Source organism: Uloborus diversus, chromosome 9 (assembly GCF_026930045.1).
Source record: "Uloborus diversus isolate 005 chromosome 9, Udiv.v.3.1, whole genome shotgun sequence".
In the NCBI taxonomy this organism is placed as follows: domain Eukaryota; kingdom Metazoa; phylum Arthropoda; class Arachnida; order Araneae; family Uloboridae; genus Uloborus; species Uloborus diversus.
The window spans coordinates 31,273,586-31,290,594 of NC_072739.1; the positions used below are offsets into that span (position 1 = coordinate 31,273,586).

Consider the following 17,009-nt stretch of genomic DNA (forward strand, 5'->3'; position numbering starts at 1 on the left):
GTACTCGGGATTTGTGTACTTAGTATTTTAATTTCGTTACTATTTTTTTTTTGTGGAGGCTTAGGGGTATTGAGTTGTTTATTTTTTGATTTGGGAGAGTTAGTTGATTTATTGCTGGTTATTGTAATAATTTGAGGATCTGTTTGTGTGCTGGTAGAATTGCATACTTTTCTTACTTCTGCAGCATATGAAAGTCCGGCTGAAGGCGTACGACACTGGACAATTTTTCTGGCATCTGGATATGATATGTTCTGAGTGGTTTTGATTATCTGTATTTCCTTTTCGGAGAGCAATTTTGGACATTTTCTAGAGTAGGACGGGTGAGCTCCTTTGCAGCTGACACATTTGAATTACTTTTTGCATTCATTGCTATCATGGCTGGCCTCAGAGCATCTGGCACAAGTTTCTGTACCACGACATGACAGCTTGGAATGCCCAAAGCGCTGGCACTTAAAGCACCGTAGCGGGTTAGGAATGTATGGTTGAACTTATTTATTACCTTTTATTTCTTCCAAAAGCTGTTCGTGTTTTTTTTTTACTGATTTAAATTCGCCGATTAGATTTATAAAAGCTTTGTTGATTAGAAAAGGAGATACAGCAGTAAATGTAAGGTTTTCATTTCTTTTGATAACAAAAAACTTTGCGGAGGTATACGATTCATTCTGACGCTCCCCACAAGGGGGAGAGGTATTTTTTATGTTATCATCCATAAATTAACCTGGGACTTAAGGGGAAAAACTGGGGTCTAGCCCCTGTGTAGCCCCCCCCCCTGGACAGGGGTACGGCTTTTACACCAGGGTTCGTCTGCTATCCCTGACGTCAACCGTTTTAGGCACCGACTACCCCCGGTACCACGCAGCCATGGGCACGGTAGAGACATCTTGGCTTAGGGGTTTTTGTCCGAATTTGGTAAGTGTGATGAGGGAAGGAAGGGAACAAAAGTCCCTTCCTGCCGATATTCTGTTTGAGCAACTGGGGGTTCACTACTCCTCCCAAGAACTCGCCCCAAACTCACCACACCACAAGCCCCCCCCCCCACCACCACCACGACAAGGTAAACGGACACGGGGGGGGGAGGTCGCGGTTTCCTCGTTTGGGGAGGCATCATTCTTGGTAGTCGTACAGACCTTCACATCTTCGACGCAGGTTCAGTCAACGGGACCCGTTATTGTAACGAGATTCTTCTTCCATATGTTGGTCTTTTTAGAGGCGTTATGGGTTCGCAGTTCCTTTTCCTGGACGACAATGCACCATGTCATCGCACAGTAGCTGCCGAATAGCTCTTAGAGAGTTAGGATATTGAACGTATGGATTGGCCGGCATGATCTCCGGATCTCAATCCCATCGAGCATGTATGGGATTTTCTAGGCAGATGCTTGGCAGCTCCTGCCTTACCACCAGTAACGATTCGGGAGCTTCGATTGCCGCTGCAAGACGAATGGGCAGCAATGCCTCAACAACTCATTGACACTCTCATTCTCAGCATGGGCAGAGGCTGTGAAACCTGCCTAGCAGTCAGGGAGATCATATCCCCTACTAAAGACCGGATGTTTCTTGCTGGATACCCATCACAGGGATGTTTCGGCCTTCATTCGCATTGCGCTCCATGCTACTTTTTCAATAAAACTTCTTTTCATCCCTCTGATTTCTCTTTTAGTAAGTGTTGCTTACATTACACATGTCCTTACGTATTGGGGATCTTACGGTATTAAATTTGGAAAGCTTTTGTACAAAGTTATATTGAAACCGTCTCGTCCCTAATTTTTGCATACCAGTGTAAATGAAGATGAAGGTCAGAATCAAGAGCATGATGTAAAGGAATACCGTAGTTCGGATATAGGAAAGTATGTCAATATTTGAAGTGAAAACATTGACGGGGAAACTAAGTTAAGTTTATACTTCAAAGTACCCGAGTTCTGAAATGGAATTTGAATTTCCAGCAAGTGGGAAAAGATATCTAAGGTTTCAAAGTCAGTGGATAAATCGCTATTTTTAGCTGACATGCACAAAAACTGAAGGAGCACAGTGCAAGTACTGTGTACTATTTTAAAAGGATTCAGTTGGTAAAGAAAGGCTCTAAAAATTGAAGTCTCTTGCCAAAGAACCTTTTAGGAAGTGGAAACATGCTTCGAAAATACTTAAAAATCATGAGACATACTAATCACAAAGAAACTTGTTTCTTTGTAATGAACACTTGTTTCTTTGTCCTGAAAACTTTAAATGATTTCAGGGAACAACTATCTATATACTTCTAGTAACTACGTGATATTAGAAACATTAATGATTCGAAAAGGAAAGCACTTGTAAATGAAAATGGCGGTACACTATCTTTCGTATTTAATTACAGTATTACATTCTATGGTAGCAAGATCTTGCTCTTAGAGGCAGCAAAGATGCAGGAACCATTTCCTTAAACATACTGTATATTCAGACAACAGTTGTCTGACTTGTTATTCAAACACCAGGCTTTGCACATGCGCAGAGCTAGAGCCTTGATGATGATATACATGATGTCGATATTCACCAAAAGTATTGCCAATATCAGAAAAGTAGCCAAGCTTTATTTTAGTTAGTCATTTGCTTAGTGGCCTGAATTTCCCACTTGTGGAGCAAATGAGGATGGTGAATCTCAATCGAGGTGACAGATTTTCTTTGTATGAAGAATTTAAATTGAATTTGAGTGCTTATGCACAGGAAAATTACTTGGATTTTCACATCCATACATCAAGAACTTTGGACGCAGAAAAAAAATTTGCCCAACCAAAGTTGAACAAACCAATTTGGCTTTAAAGTATCCCTTCATCGATTACAGATGTGCACACGGTGGAAATAAGAAAACTGGCGGAAACAAGCGAGAATCAACGAGTCTTTTTATTTAAGTGTGCATTCATTTTTCAATCAAAATGTTGCGGAACCAATATAATCTATTCAGATAGATCAGTGGCGCTACCAAATTAGATGTATATCATACTTTGCTAGTTTCCTATTTGGCCATCTTTAAAATGTGTGTAGTAAGATAATGTGGCAAACATCCCCAAAGCAGAATACTTTGATGTTCTGTAAGTACTTCAAGCGATGTATACATAGAAACTTGACCTTTTTCAAAAACCATGATCCAAAAGTCAAAGGTCCGAAAGTCATGCAGCACTATGAAAGAAACTTTCTTGACAGGAAATGTAAAACCTGTACTAGGTATCTCAGCAACAAAAAGTGCAGTCTCTGTTCTTCCTTTCTTCAGAAAATCTGTAGAATAACTCCAAATAACCAAAGTTTTCCTTTAGATTAGAACAGAATTGTTCTGCATCTTATGTCCCAAATTAAGTAGAATTCTTCTTTGGGGGCATCCGTGAAAGAAAAAAAAAGATTAGGGCCAACAAAAGAAAGTGAAATAAAACATATTAATGAATAATCATAAGAGGAAAAATCAGTATTGAACAAATCAAAACAGCATCGTCTTCTGCAGCTAAGCCGTTGTTTCAATATTATAACCAGTAGGTATATTTTCTTATTGTAAATCAATTTTTTCCCCCAGAACTTTAAGAAAAAACTGCTCTTTTAAAATATATGTGAAGCAGGATGAGAATTCTCCTATAATAGCGGACATCATCGAAGAACACTACCATGAAGTGTCTGAAGCACTATTTAGGCAACTGCCTAAGCAGAGAAGATTGCCAGAAAATATACAAAAAGAAGTTGCCTTGCTACTACATCTTGAAGCAAACAAGAAACTTGTACAGAACAAAATAACCATTGAAACCAGCAAGGTAGTCTCTTTAAGCGATCTAACTAATTTGTCAAAAAAAGTTTGTAAATTCGATTAATTTTTTTTAAAAAGATTAGTTTAAGATTTTAAGCAATGTGATTCATCTATTTGTTTGTAGTATGTGAAGCTGCTCAGTTAATTTAAGAGTCTTGCTATAATTAAAGTTAACTTTAATATTAAAACTTTTCAGTTGTGTAACCAAAAGTTTATTAGGGATTTGATATGCTTGTCAACCTAGATTCTGGGTGTCTATTTACGGTAGAAAACCAGTTAATTCAGAGAAATTGAAAATACTCTGCAAAACCTGTTAAACTTAGATGAAAATTAATCTATTGAATATTGTTATCATTCTTGTGAGGGATACTTGCAGAACCCCAAAAATAAACAAAAAATGTAAAAGAAAAAATGTCGACACATTTTGTGAGGAAAAATTTGGAGTGTTTCATATGAATAATGTCATATGACAAATGATTAAAATTCAATCGATTTTATATTCTTTTTGTCAGAACAACTCGAATATTAATTTGTCTTTGCAGCTATCTTTGTCAAAGTGTTTTTTTAGTTGTACATAAAGCTTGAATCCACATTTTTGCTGTTTTGCCTAGCTTTAACCCGTTAAAGCGGGAATTAGCCAGACTTTATGGCAAAAGCATGAAGAGTTCCTTATACTTTGATCTTTAACCGGCAAAAACTGGGTCTAACCAATCCTAGTTGGTTAACGCCTGCTTTAACCGGTAAAAGCTAGGTTTAACAATAACATACAATACAATGCTTTCAAAACTCTCCTTAAAAACATTCTGCTTTAGCAACCTTTTAAGCGAAATCATGCGGAAAAGTAACTTTTTTTGACGAAATTTCAATTTGCGAAGTAAGAGACATGAGGCTAGCAAAACTATCACAAATTAATTTACTTTACTTTTTAAAACTTTGAATATGCATATTATTTTATAACCAGTCTTTCAATAATAACGTTTGTTTCATGTTGGCAAAATTATATTTACTTGCTAAAATCAATCTATTTTTACTTTGGTAAGAGCTATCGCATATTTATCAATCTAACTTGTAATTTTGTCCTGTTGTGCATTTATTTGTGCTTGTTGCTAAAAAATTCAAATTTGGTTGATATTTTTTTTTTTTGGTCTCACAACTGGCACATCTTCCACATTAAGCTTCATTGACGTTGTTGATATGCTCAAAAATGAGTATGTGTGTGATGTGGACATTCAACTGAACTGGAATGAGTTGCAAGGGATCTCCATTCAAGGTACAGAAATGACGAGACTGTTCAGAACCTACCCGGAAGTAATTTTCCTTGACGCGACATACAAACTGGTGAATTTTAAATTTACCGTTTTTATAATTTTGATTGAAGATGGCAACGGTGAGAGCCATGTTGTTGCAGTTGCTCTTCTAATTGATGAAGAGATTGAAAACTTAGAATGGTTCCTTGAGTTGTTTTCTAGGAAAAACCCTGATAGTGCAAATACACTCGTTGCTATAACAGACAAGGATTTAACAGAGCGAACTGTTTTAAAGACTTTTGCCTGATGAAAGTTGAGATTTTGTCTGTTTCATACATTCATAGCTGCCAACCTCAAGATAAAAAAAATAGGAGCACTTAAGGGAAAAAATAGGAGCAATGAGGGTTAAAATAGGAGCACCAAATCGTAGTCTGTGCTAAACCTTCCTTCTGTACCGTAAGCTTCTATAAATTCTAAGCACCATTACAATGCGTTTCTGAATTTTCATGTTATATTTTCAACAAAACTACAACCAAGTTTAAAATAAAATTATTTTACATTAAAAAAGCATCATTACGTAGGTACATATTGGAAAGTAAAAAAAAAAAACAAGATTACTGTTTGATTTAATAAAACTGCAACCCTTTTTAAAAATATTCTTCTTTCATACATATCCTACATGTATTGAAAATGCATTGCATAAGAACATATTGAAGATTTTAAAAAAAAACATGATTACTTCTTATACTTGGAAGTAAAGAAACTTCATAGTAAAGGTCAAGACTCCGAAACCTTCTAAGTGGCCAGTGGCCACTAGACTCCAAAAACTTAGTGGCCACCACTGTCGCCAAGTTTTGAAACACAAACTGGAGGGGGGGGGGGGGGCAGTTTTTATAACTTTCATTAAAAAAATAGATGAATAGGACTTTGCACATTCTAAAATAGAGTTATTCAATACTTTTTTGTACATGGAAAATTCAAGTTAAAACAGGTTTCTGATTTATTTAAAAAAAAAAAAAAATAAATAAATAAATAAATACATAAATGAGAAATCAGCAGGAACTTTCATTTTAGATGAAATAGCTTCAGTTTATAACAAAGCCTCCGAGACAATAAGGATCAAACACATAAAATTTCCCTTTCAAAAAAATAATACAGTAGAGAACCAATTATCCGGGAAGTTCGGGACCATCGCTATCCCGGATATTTGAATTTCCCGGTTTTCTGGATCGCTAAAAAGCGCTATTGGCCGATTGTTTAGAAAACTTAAATTACTATAGAAATATATATATATATATATAGAAATATTAAAAACTACTATCGTGAGAGAATAATTCAAACACCAAAAAATTTAACTTATTCATAAGACCTGAGACATTCACACTGTTTGGTAAAAAAAAAAAAAAAATTGGAACGTAAATGTGCGATTTTTCTACTGTAGTGTATGAAAACATTTGTTTTCATAAACGTATTGCTTTCTTTTTTTTTTTGTAAAGATGTTGTATTTGTGATTACGATAGTTATTGATAACTATTGCTTTTATATTAAGTTAATAAGAATAGAAATTTGATTTATGAGTTCTTACAGCCTCATTACAGTCTTGTGTTTAACGATTTCCAGATTCCACGATCAGCTATCCGGAAATTCGCGAATCTGGTTTTCGGCATTTCCCGCCCTTTCGCTCTAAACTGCAATATTTTAATTTAAGGCCATTCACAATAAAATATTGCATTAGAATATGACAATATTTATTTCTTTAGGTTTCAGTTGGAATAAAACATGAAAATTTTGGACTTACGAGAGTACTTTTTAATTCAAGAAAATATTTCGGAAAATTTGTCTCGCTTAAAGAATAACCCTTTGAAGTTCAGTTTTGTTAACTTTTTCCCCTGTTATACTTGAGTGATATGGTATTTATTAAGATACCGTTCATATTCTTTTAGGTATTTCGAAAAAATGCTTAGTTTTTCAAAAATTGCCAAAAAGGCGTATTTTTGAAAAATGGCGGGAAAATTGGCAAAAAGTTGCCGGTTTTCTGGTTTCCCGGATAAAAGGTTCTGTACTGTAATAATAATAATAATTAAAAAAAAACATAACTTTTTGCTTTTTGTTATTTTTAATAGTTTACATTGAGACAAACAACCAATTCTGTTTTCGGAAACTTAGGCTAATAATAGTCTTGTCTACTTCCATGTTGCAAATGACCAAACATGGCAACAACGCGAAAAATTTAAGGTGATAGATTTTTTGAATTTGTTGCATTTAAAGTAATTATAAATAATTAAAAATCCTTAAAAACTAAAATTTAGATGAAATAGACAGTTTTTAGCACATTAGCATCTAAACCAATCAGGATAAAATAATATTCTGAAGAAAAAAAATTTTGCATTTTTCAAGAAAAAAATTAAGAATTTTCCAAAAAAAAAGAAGAAGAAGCTAATTTTGCATTATTTTCAATAGTTTGCATTGCAATAAACATCTAATTCCGATTTGGCCACTTTAAGAGTCTTGTGTTCTTAAATCTCGCAAATGACCAAATATGGCGACTAAGTCAAAAATTCAGATATAAAATTTTGAATTTGTTGCATGAAAATAATTTAAAAATAAAAATCCCCATTACACTACAATTTAATTGTGAAGTTTTAGCACATTCGTGTCCAAAGCAATAGGGATAAGATGAAATTTTAAATAGTATAATTGTTTTCATTTCTCAATAAAATTATTTAAAATAACCAGAAAAAAAAGCATTTTGCAGCACATTTTGCTTATTTTTATTAGTTTGCAGTTAAAAGAAATCCCCAATTCTGTGTTGTCTTTGAAAACGAAAGAACTTAAGCATCGTCTACTTCCATCTTGTGAATGACCAAACATGGCGGCTACGTTTTGCACGTAACTGAAATACTCGATGAAAAAACGATGTTCTCCGATCGATCAAAGTGTTTATCCTACACTAATGCTTCCAGAGCATCAAATTGCCTCCTTTTTTGTTGAGTTTGTGCACAATTCCTGCCTTAAGGAAATTTCTTCATTTTCCTCAGAAATCGAAAAGTGGACAAGCAAAGTCTAATAAACGGAGTTTTTTGGAATAAATCGGATTTTCGGAGTAAGCAATAAAAATCGGAGAAACTCCGGGAAAAACGGAGCACTTGGCAGCTATGTACATTGCAGTCTTTCGAGCACGAAATTAACTGTGATAAACTGGGAGTAATATCTCTGGAGAGTGTGATCTCTTGTCGAACGCGATTTCGCAAAATCAATCTTTGAAGCAATATGTGTCATTGTGACACTGAAGGAAAGTACTTGGAGCCGGAGCTATACAGTACTTTAAAAGAGTCATCTCCCAAACAAACTGTAGACTATTTTGAGGCCAATTGACACTGTATTTTTGAGCAATGGACAGGAATTGGTGAATTTAATGCTGGTTGTCTTGGAAGTAAAACCAACAATCGAATTGAAAGTTTTCATTACAGAATTAATATCTGTAATTTAAACATTTTCTACTCTGGAAATTTTTTTTCAAGAAATTTTTCATTCTTTTGAAGTTGATTAGATCGGAAAGAAATACAACAGCAGCTGGCTATTTTGAAAAAAAAAAAAAAAAAACAAAATGTTTCATTTATCTCTTCTCTAGCTATATTGATAACTTATATTTTATTCTCTTGGTCTTTCTTTATGCTAGCCGTGTCCAACTCGGACTCTCAAAATTTTGACGATTCTGCCGAGACGACTGGAACTTCTTCTACGGACCCTGCACTTCTGGGTGCGCAAATGAAAGAATTAATGAAAGGAATGTCAGAAATGTAGAAGAAAATTGACAAGCTCGAAAACACTGTAAAAGAAGAAAAGACCAAAAGACAAGGGTTAGAGAAAGACATATAAGACCTAAAGGAGCAAATGTTGAAGAAAGACGAAGGTACAAAAAAATTTTTTATTCCAGGATCAAGTTATTCTTAGCTCAGTATGTTGAAAAGTTTCCTATACTGTTTTAGCTAATAACAGATTCTTATGCAGACAGAGAAAAAAGTAATGCCACTAAGTGTATGAGAAAGGGAACAACGGGAATTTGAGTATTTTTTTTTTTCAGCAGCTTCCTTATTAGAACAGCTTTACTCTACTTCTCTAAGTTTGTTATGGTCCCATTGATTGGTCGATAGGTTCAATTCAGTATTGAAATATATTTTGAAAAAAAAAAAAAAACAAGATGTATCATTTATCGGTTCCCTAGCTGTATCAGTAACTTATAAACCTCCAAAAACTCCTTCCGAACTTCCTTCCAAAACTTCAACGATTCGGCCCAGATGAATGGATCTTCCCCCACTGACCCTGCTCTTCTAGGCGCCCAAGTGAAGGAAGTGATTAAAGGCATGGCTGAAATGCAGAAAAAAATTGACAAATTAGAAAACACGGTGAAGGAAGAGAAAACCAAACGACAAGGATTAGAAAAGGACATTTCAGACCTAAAGGAACAGTTGCAGAAGAAAGACAAAGGTACAAAAAAAAACTTATTATTCCACGATAAAGTTATTCTTAGCTCAGTTTGTTGAAAGTTTCCTACACTGTTTTAGCTAATTACAGATTCTTACCCAGACAGAGAAAAAAGTAACGCCACTAAGTGTATGCGAAAGGAAAAAATGGGAACTAAATGAAATAATAAAATTTCAACTCTTCTGACAAATGCAACCTTTTTGCAAACAAGGGATGATCATTTCTTGTGCCAGAAGTTATATTTTTACACAAATGTCAGTTAACCTTTCCATACCTTTTGTTCGTTTTGAATATTGTAGAAAAAGAACATTAATGGGAGCATTGCATGAGTTACTTGCCCACGGAGAGTGTGTTTTCCAGTCTAAGTGGGCGTATTTCACCTTAATCGTTTATTACACACTAGCTTTTACCTGCGGCTTCGCTGACATTAATATGGATTATTTTAATTGATTTCTTTCCGTTGTCTTTCTCATTTTGATTCCTAAACTTAATTTGTGTTTCCATCGTTACGCTTTTTAATTCCATCATTCCCGATTTAATGTCTTAAAACTATTTTAAAATGTCGTTATTGTTTAGAAGGGGAATTTTGCCCGATTTTTTTTTATTAAATTTATTTAAGCCTGATTGTTGAATATACCGACACTAGACACAATTTTTATTTTCAAGGTAGACTGGGCAAAGCCGCGCAACGCAGCTAGTGATTTGTATAAGATTTATAAGTTCAGTGATTATTAAATAAACAGAATTTCTACAGCACTAACACTAAATATTATATCAAAATACCAACAGGCAAAAAGCTGAAGGGACCGTTGCCAAACTGTGAATAGGGTGCGTGGAACGACTTCGCACTGGTCATACCAGATATACTCATATACTCATAAGCTTTTTTTTTTCTTCAGAAGCAGCTTGAAATATGCAACACACGGGAGCGGACTGGCCCTTGGAAGTCAAGGTTGGTGCCCTCTTGCGGGACCCACTTCGTTAACCTGGCAACTATTGTTTCCAATCCCGCGGGATTGTAAAGCACCAATCCCTCAAGATCACATGGGATTAACTTGATTAATTAAATTTCAATATCAAATAGAATAAGTTGAGCTTTCAGAAAAGACTGCATTTGCTACTTGAATTAGTAGTTTCTCGATTCCCGTTCATCAATTGTCTCGCACTACAAATTATTATTTTTTTCTCTTGGTCTTTCTTCCTGCTAGCTATGTCCGACTCGGACTCCTTCCAAAACTTCAACGATTCGGCCCAGACGACTGCATCTTCCCCAACTGACCCTGCTCTTCTGGGCGCCCAAGTGCAGGAAGTGATTAAAGGCATGGCTGAAATGCAGAAAAAAATTGACAAATTAGAAAACACGGTGAAGGAAGAGAAAACCAAACGACAAGGATTAGAAAAGGACATTTCAGACCTAAAGGAACAGTTGCAGAAGAAAGACAAAGGTACAAAAAAAATTTTTATTCCAGGATCAAGTTATTCTTAGCTCAGTATGTTGAAAAGTTTCCTATACTGTTTTAGCTAATAACAGATTCTTATGCAGACAGAGAAAAAAGTAATGCCACTAAGTGTATGAGAAAGGGAACAACGGGAATTTGAGTATTTTTTTTTTCAGCAGCTTCCTTATTAGAACAGCTTTACTCTACTTCTCTAAGTTTGTTATGGTCCCATTGATTGGTCGATAGGTTCAATTCAGTATTGAAATATATTTTGAAAAAAAAAAAAAAACAAGATGTATCATTTATCGGTTCCCTAGCTGTATCAGTAACTTATAAACCTCCAAAAACTCCTTCCGAACTTCCTTCCAAAACTTCAACGATTCGGCCCAGATGAATGGATCTTCCCCCACTGACCCTGCTCTTCTAGGCGCCCAAGTGAAGGAAGTGATTAAAGGCATGGCTGAAATGCAGAAAAAAATTGACAAATTAGAAAACACGGTGAAGGAAGAGAAAACCAAACGACAAGGATTAGAAAAGGACATTTCAGACCTAAAGGAACAGTTGCAGAAGAAAGACAAAGGTACAAAAAAAAACTTATTATTCCACGATAAAGTTATTCTTAGCTCAGTTTGTTGAAAGTTTCCAACACTGTTTTAGCTAATTACAGATTCTTACCCAGACAGAGAAAAAAGTAACGCCACTAAGTGTATGCGAAAGGAAAAAATGGGAACTAAATGAAATAATAAAATTTCAACTCTTCTGACAAATGCAACCTTTTTGCAAACAAGGGATGATCATTTCTTGTGCCAGAAGTTATATTTTTACACAAATGTCAGTTAACCTTTCCATACCTTTTGTTCGTTTTGAATATTGTAGAAAAAGAACATTAATGGGAGCATTGCATGAGTTACTTGCCCCCGGAGAGTGTTTTCTAGTCTAAGTGGGCGTATTTCACCTTAATCGTTTATTACACACTAGCTTTTACCTGCGGCTTCGCTGACATTAATATGGATTATTTTAATTGATTTCTTTCCGTTGTCTTTCTCATTTTGATTCCTAAACTTAATTTGTGTTTCCATCGTTACGCTTTTTAATTCCATCATTCCCGATTTAATGTCTTAAAACTATTTTAAAATATGTCGTTATTGTTTAGAAGGGGAATTTTGCCCGATTTTTTTTAATTAAATTTATTTAAGCCTGATTGTTGAATATGCCGACACTAGACACAATTTTTATTTTCAAGGTAGACTGGGCAAAGCCGCGCAACGCAGCTAGTGATTTGTATAAGATTTATAAGTTCAGTGATTATTAAATAAACAGAATTTCTACAGCACTAACACTAAATATTATATCAAAATACCAACAGGCAAAAAGCTGAAGGGACCGTTGCCAAACTGTGAATAGGGTGCGTGGAACGACTTCGCACTGGTCATACCAGATATACTCATAAGCTTTTTTTTTTCTTCAGAAGCAGCTTGAAATATGCAACACACGGGAGCGGACTGGCCCTTGGAAGTCAAGGTTGGTGCCCTCTTGCGGGACCCACTTCGTTAACCTGGCAACTATTGTTTCCAATCCCGCGGGATTGTAAAGCACCAATCCCTCAAGATCACATGGGATTAACTTGATTAATTAAATTTCAATATCAAATAGAATAAGTTGAGCTTTCAGAAAAGACTGCATTTGCTACTTGAATTAGTAGTTTCTCGATTCCCGTTCATCAATTGTCTCGCACTACAAATTATTATTTTTTTCTCTTGGTCTTTCTTCCTGCTAGCTATGTCCGACTCGGACTCCTTCCAAAACTTCAACGATTCGGCCCAGACGACTGCATCTTCCCCAACTGACCCTGCTCTTCTGGGCGCCCAAGTGCAGGAAGTGATTAAAGGCATGGCTGAAATGCAGAAAAAAATTGACAAATTAGAAAACACGGTGAAGGAAGAGAAAACCAAAAGACAAGGATTAGAAAAGGACATTTCAGACCTAAAGGAACAGTTGCAGAAGAAAGACAAAGGTACAAAAAAAATTTTTATTCCAGGATCAAGTTATTCTTAGCTCAGTATGTTGAAAAGTTTCCTATACTGTTTTAGCTAATAACAGATTCTTATGCAGACAGAGAAAAAAGTAATGCCACTAAGTGTATGAGAAAGGGAACAACGGGAATTTGAGTATTTTTTTTTTTCAGCAGCTTCCTTATTAGAACAGCTTTACTCTACTTCTCTAAGTTTGTTATGGTCCCATTGATTGGTCGATAGGTTCAATTCAGTATTGAAATATATTTTGAAAAAAAAAAAAAACAAGATGTATCATTTATCGGTTCCCTAGCTGTATCAGTAACTTATAAACCTCCAAAAACTCCTTCCGAACTTCCTTCCAAAACTTCAACGATTCGGCCCAGATGAATGGATCTTCCCCCACTGACCCTGCTCTTCTAGGCGCCCAAGTGAAGGAAGTGATTAAAGGCATGGCTGAAATGCAGAAAAAAATTGACAAATTAGAAAACACGGTGAAGGAAGAGAAAACCAAACGACAAGGATTAGAAAAGGACATTTCAGACCTAAAGGAACAGTTGCAGAAGAAAGACAAAGGTACAAAAAAAAACTTATTATTCCACGATAAAGTTATTCTTAGCTCAGTTTGTTGAAAGTTTCCAACACTGTTTTAGCTAATTACAGATTCTTACCCAGACAGAGAAAAAAGTAACGCCACTAAGTGTATGCGAAAGGAAAAAATGGGAACTAAATGAAATAATAAAATTTCAACTCTTCTGACAAATGCAACCTTTTTGCAAACAAGGGATGATCATTTCTTGTGCCAGAAGTTATATTTTTACACAAATGTCAGTTAACCTTTCCATACCTTTTGTTCGTTTTGAATATTGTAGAAAAAGAACATTAATGGGAGCATTGCATGAGTTACTTGCCCCCGGAGAGTGTTTTCTAGTCTAAGTGGGCGTATTTCACCTTAATCGTTTATTACACACTAGCTTTTACCTGCGGCTTCGCTGACATTAATATGGATTATTTTAATTGATTTCTTTCCGTTGTCTTTCTCATTTTGATTCCTAAACTTAATTTGTGTTTCCATCGTTACGCTTTTTAATTCCATCATTCCCGATTTAATGTCTTAAAACTATTTTAAAATATGTCGTTATTGTTTAGAAGGGGAATTTTGCCCGATTTTTTTTAATTAAATTTATTTAAGCCTGATTGTTGAATATGCCGACACTAGACACAATTTTTATTTTCAAGGTAGACTGGGCAAAGCCGCGCAACGCAGCTAGTGATTTGTATAAGATTTATAAGTTCAGTGATTATTAAATAAACAGAATTTCTACAGCACTAACACTAAATATTATATCAAAATACCAACAGGCAAAAAGCTGAAGGGACCGTTGCCAAACTGTGAATAGGGTGCGTGGAACGACTTCGCACTGGTCATACCAGATATACTCATAAGCTTTTTTTTTTCTTCAGAAGCAGCTTGAAATATGCAACACACGGGAGCGGACTGGCCCTTGGAAGTCAAGGTTGGTGCCCTCTTGCGGGACCCACTTCGTTAACCTGGCAACTATTGTTTCCAATCCCGCGGGATTGTAAAGCACCAATCCCTCAAGATCACATGGGATTAACTTGATTAATTAAATTTCAATATCAAATAGAATAAGTTGAGCTTTCAGAAAAGACTGCATTTGCTACTTGAATTAGTAGTTTTCTCGATTCCCGTTCATCAATTGTCTCGCACTACAAATTATTATTTTTTTCTCTTGGTCTTTCTTCCTGCTAGCTATGTCCGACTCGGACTCCTTCCAAAACTTCAACGATTCGGCCCAGACGACTGCATCTTCCCCAACTGACCCTGCTCTTCTGGGCGCCCAAGTGAAGGAAGTGATTAAAAGCATGGCTGAAATGCAGAAAAAAATTGACAAATTAGAAAACACGGTGAAGGAAGAGAAAACCAAACGACAAGGATTAGAAAAGGACATTTCAGACCTAAAGGAACAGTTGCAGAAGAAAGACAAAGGTATAAAAAAAAACTTTTTATTCCATGATAAAGTTATTCTTAGCTCAGTTTGTTGAAAAGTTTCCTATACTGTTGTAGCTAATTACAGATTCTTACGCAGACAGCGAAAAACAGTAATGCCACTAATTGTATGCGAAAGGGAACAATGGGAACTAAATGAAATAATGAAATTTCAACTCTTCTGACAAATGCAACCTTTTCGCAAACAAGGGGTGATCATTTCTTCTACCAGAAGTTATATTTTTACACAAATGTCAGTTTACCATACCTTTTATTCGTTTTGAATATTGTAGAAAAAGAACGTTAATGGGAGCACTGCATGAGTTACCTGCCCCCGGCGAATGTTTTTTCCAGTCTAAGTGAGCGTGTTTTACGTTAATCGTTTATTACACATATATGTGTATGGGCAGGTAAGGTGCAATGTCTTCTCACTGGCTTGTTGAAAGCTTAGAAAGATTATTCCATTTCTTCTATTTATTTGTCTCTAAGTAAAGAGCAAAATCACACGCATTTAACGATGCTAAATCATATCTATTTATGTGGAAGCTTAATACAGGGCTTGGAGCTATCCTCAAATTTCAAAATTCTTGAAATTTCGAATTTTGTCCTAAAATTTTGAATTCATTATTTTATTCCCTACATACGCTGAAAAACAAAATTCATCCAAGAAATGAAACTTTTCGTTATATGCCCATATTTTAGAATAAAATAAACTTCGTAGACCCTAAGAAATTTTCTCTAAAGAAGAGAGAAAAAACTATGCTGCTGCAGCTTTTTTTTCTGGTGAAGGAAGGGGGGGAGTGCAATTAACCAAATTTTATGCTCAGTATAAAGCTGTAGTTTTTATCTATACTTTGTATCTGTCAAAGTCATTCTTCTTATGCAAAAAATATATAAAAATAAAATAGCAAAGAAAATAAAACAGCTGTGCAGCTAATGTTGCAGAAAAAGAAAAATGTCAATCGGGTGTTGGGGAGGGGTATTTCCTCCTTCTCTGAAATTGCAATTCTGTGGTGGAGCAGGTGGGGGGTATCAAAGCTGATTGAAATAAAATAAATACAATGTGTTGAGTTAGAACCTAAAAATAAACACTTGGTTCAAAAAATATGCTTAGAGCTAAACTAAAATGGGCTGTCGTCAGATGGGAAGTAATGTTTATTTTTATGACTTATCTTCTGTTATGGTCTGGGCATTTGCTTGTTCTTCCAGTCTGAAGAGTCAGTTCGCTTTATGTTTCTGTTCAGTAAAGTTGGATTGCTTCTTGCACTTTTGAGTTTTAAATTTAGTTGTCAACTTAACTACTACAACTTATGATGGTTGACCTTAACTATCTCAAAACATTGGGAAATTTTTCGAAAAAAAAAATTATTTCTCTAACACTATCTGTCGACTGCATTAAAAATTAGGCACCACAGAGGCAAGACACTGAAAAAAAAAACAAAAAAGTGCCTAAAAAATTAAAATGATAATATTACATCAAAAATAACGTTAAAACATGTGCAGGACTGTATTAACATTCAGATTTTAAAAATTTGATGCTAATTTTTTTATAAGGTACGTCTGCAACATCACAGTTCAACGACAATATAAATTTTCAAAGAGCCTTTGACCATGTCTATAATTAATATCAAAGTCTTTCTTTACACTAAAAGTATATAGCAACAAACTTTCTTTCACAAACAATAAATTAAGAGTTGAATTTTTTCACTCAAGATGTACACTGCAATTGATGCAAGAAAAATGGCATAATTGAACAATTCAAATTCCTTATGTAACTGTTAAGCAAGTTGAGATATTTTCTTTAAATGCTTGAATGTTTCGAGAGATTGAAATGTTGTCAGTATTTTGAGTTAGTACATAGCCTTGAATGGTTTTATTGTGAAAGGAGGACATTCAAGACAAAAGTTTACCTTTTCACTTCATAGACATTACAGGCATAGCATATTTTCTTGCTCTGTTGTTTTCAAAGTCTTTGAATTTCTTGTCAGAGTTATAAGTTTTTAAAGTAAAAGTAAAGGGCTGAATTTCCGATGAGTTTTGAAACAAAAATTAAGTTTT

General features: G+C 35.1%; 1 protein-coding gene across 1 annotated transcript in view; it reads left to right on the top strand.

Annotated features, from left to right (window-relative positions):
* Positions 1-9,368: 9,368 nt before the first annotated feature.
* The window catches only part of LOC129230136 (probable protein phosphatase DDB_G0282105), a 78,003-nt gene continuing 70,362 nt past the window's right edge, over positions 9,369-17,009 (top strand). The window contains exons 1-6 of the mRNA XM_054864541.1: positions 9,369-9,492; positions 10,698-10,934; positions 11,356-11,508; positions 12,706-12,942; positions 13,364-13,516; positions 14,715-14,951. Of these exons, the coding sequence (XP_054720516.1) occupies positions 9,369-9,492; positions 10,698-10,934; positions 11,356-11,508; positions 12,706-12,942; positions 13,364-13,516; positions 14,715-14,951 (1,141 nt within the window). The remainder of the gene's footprint in view (positions 9,493-10,697; positions 10,935-11,355; positions 11,509-12,705; positions 12,943-13,363; positions 13,517-14,714; positions 14,952-17,009) is intronic.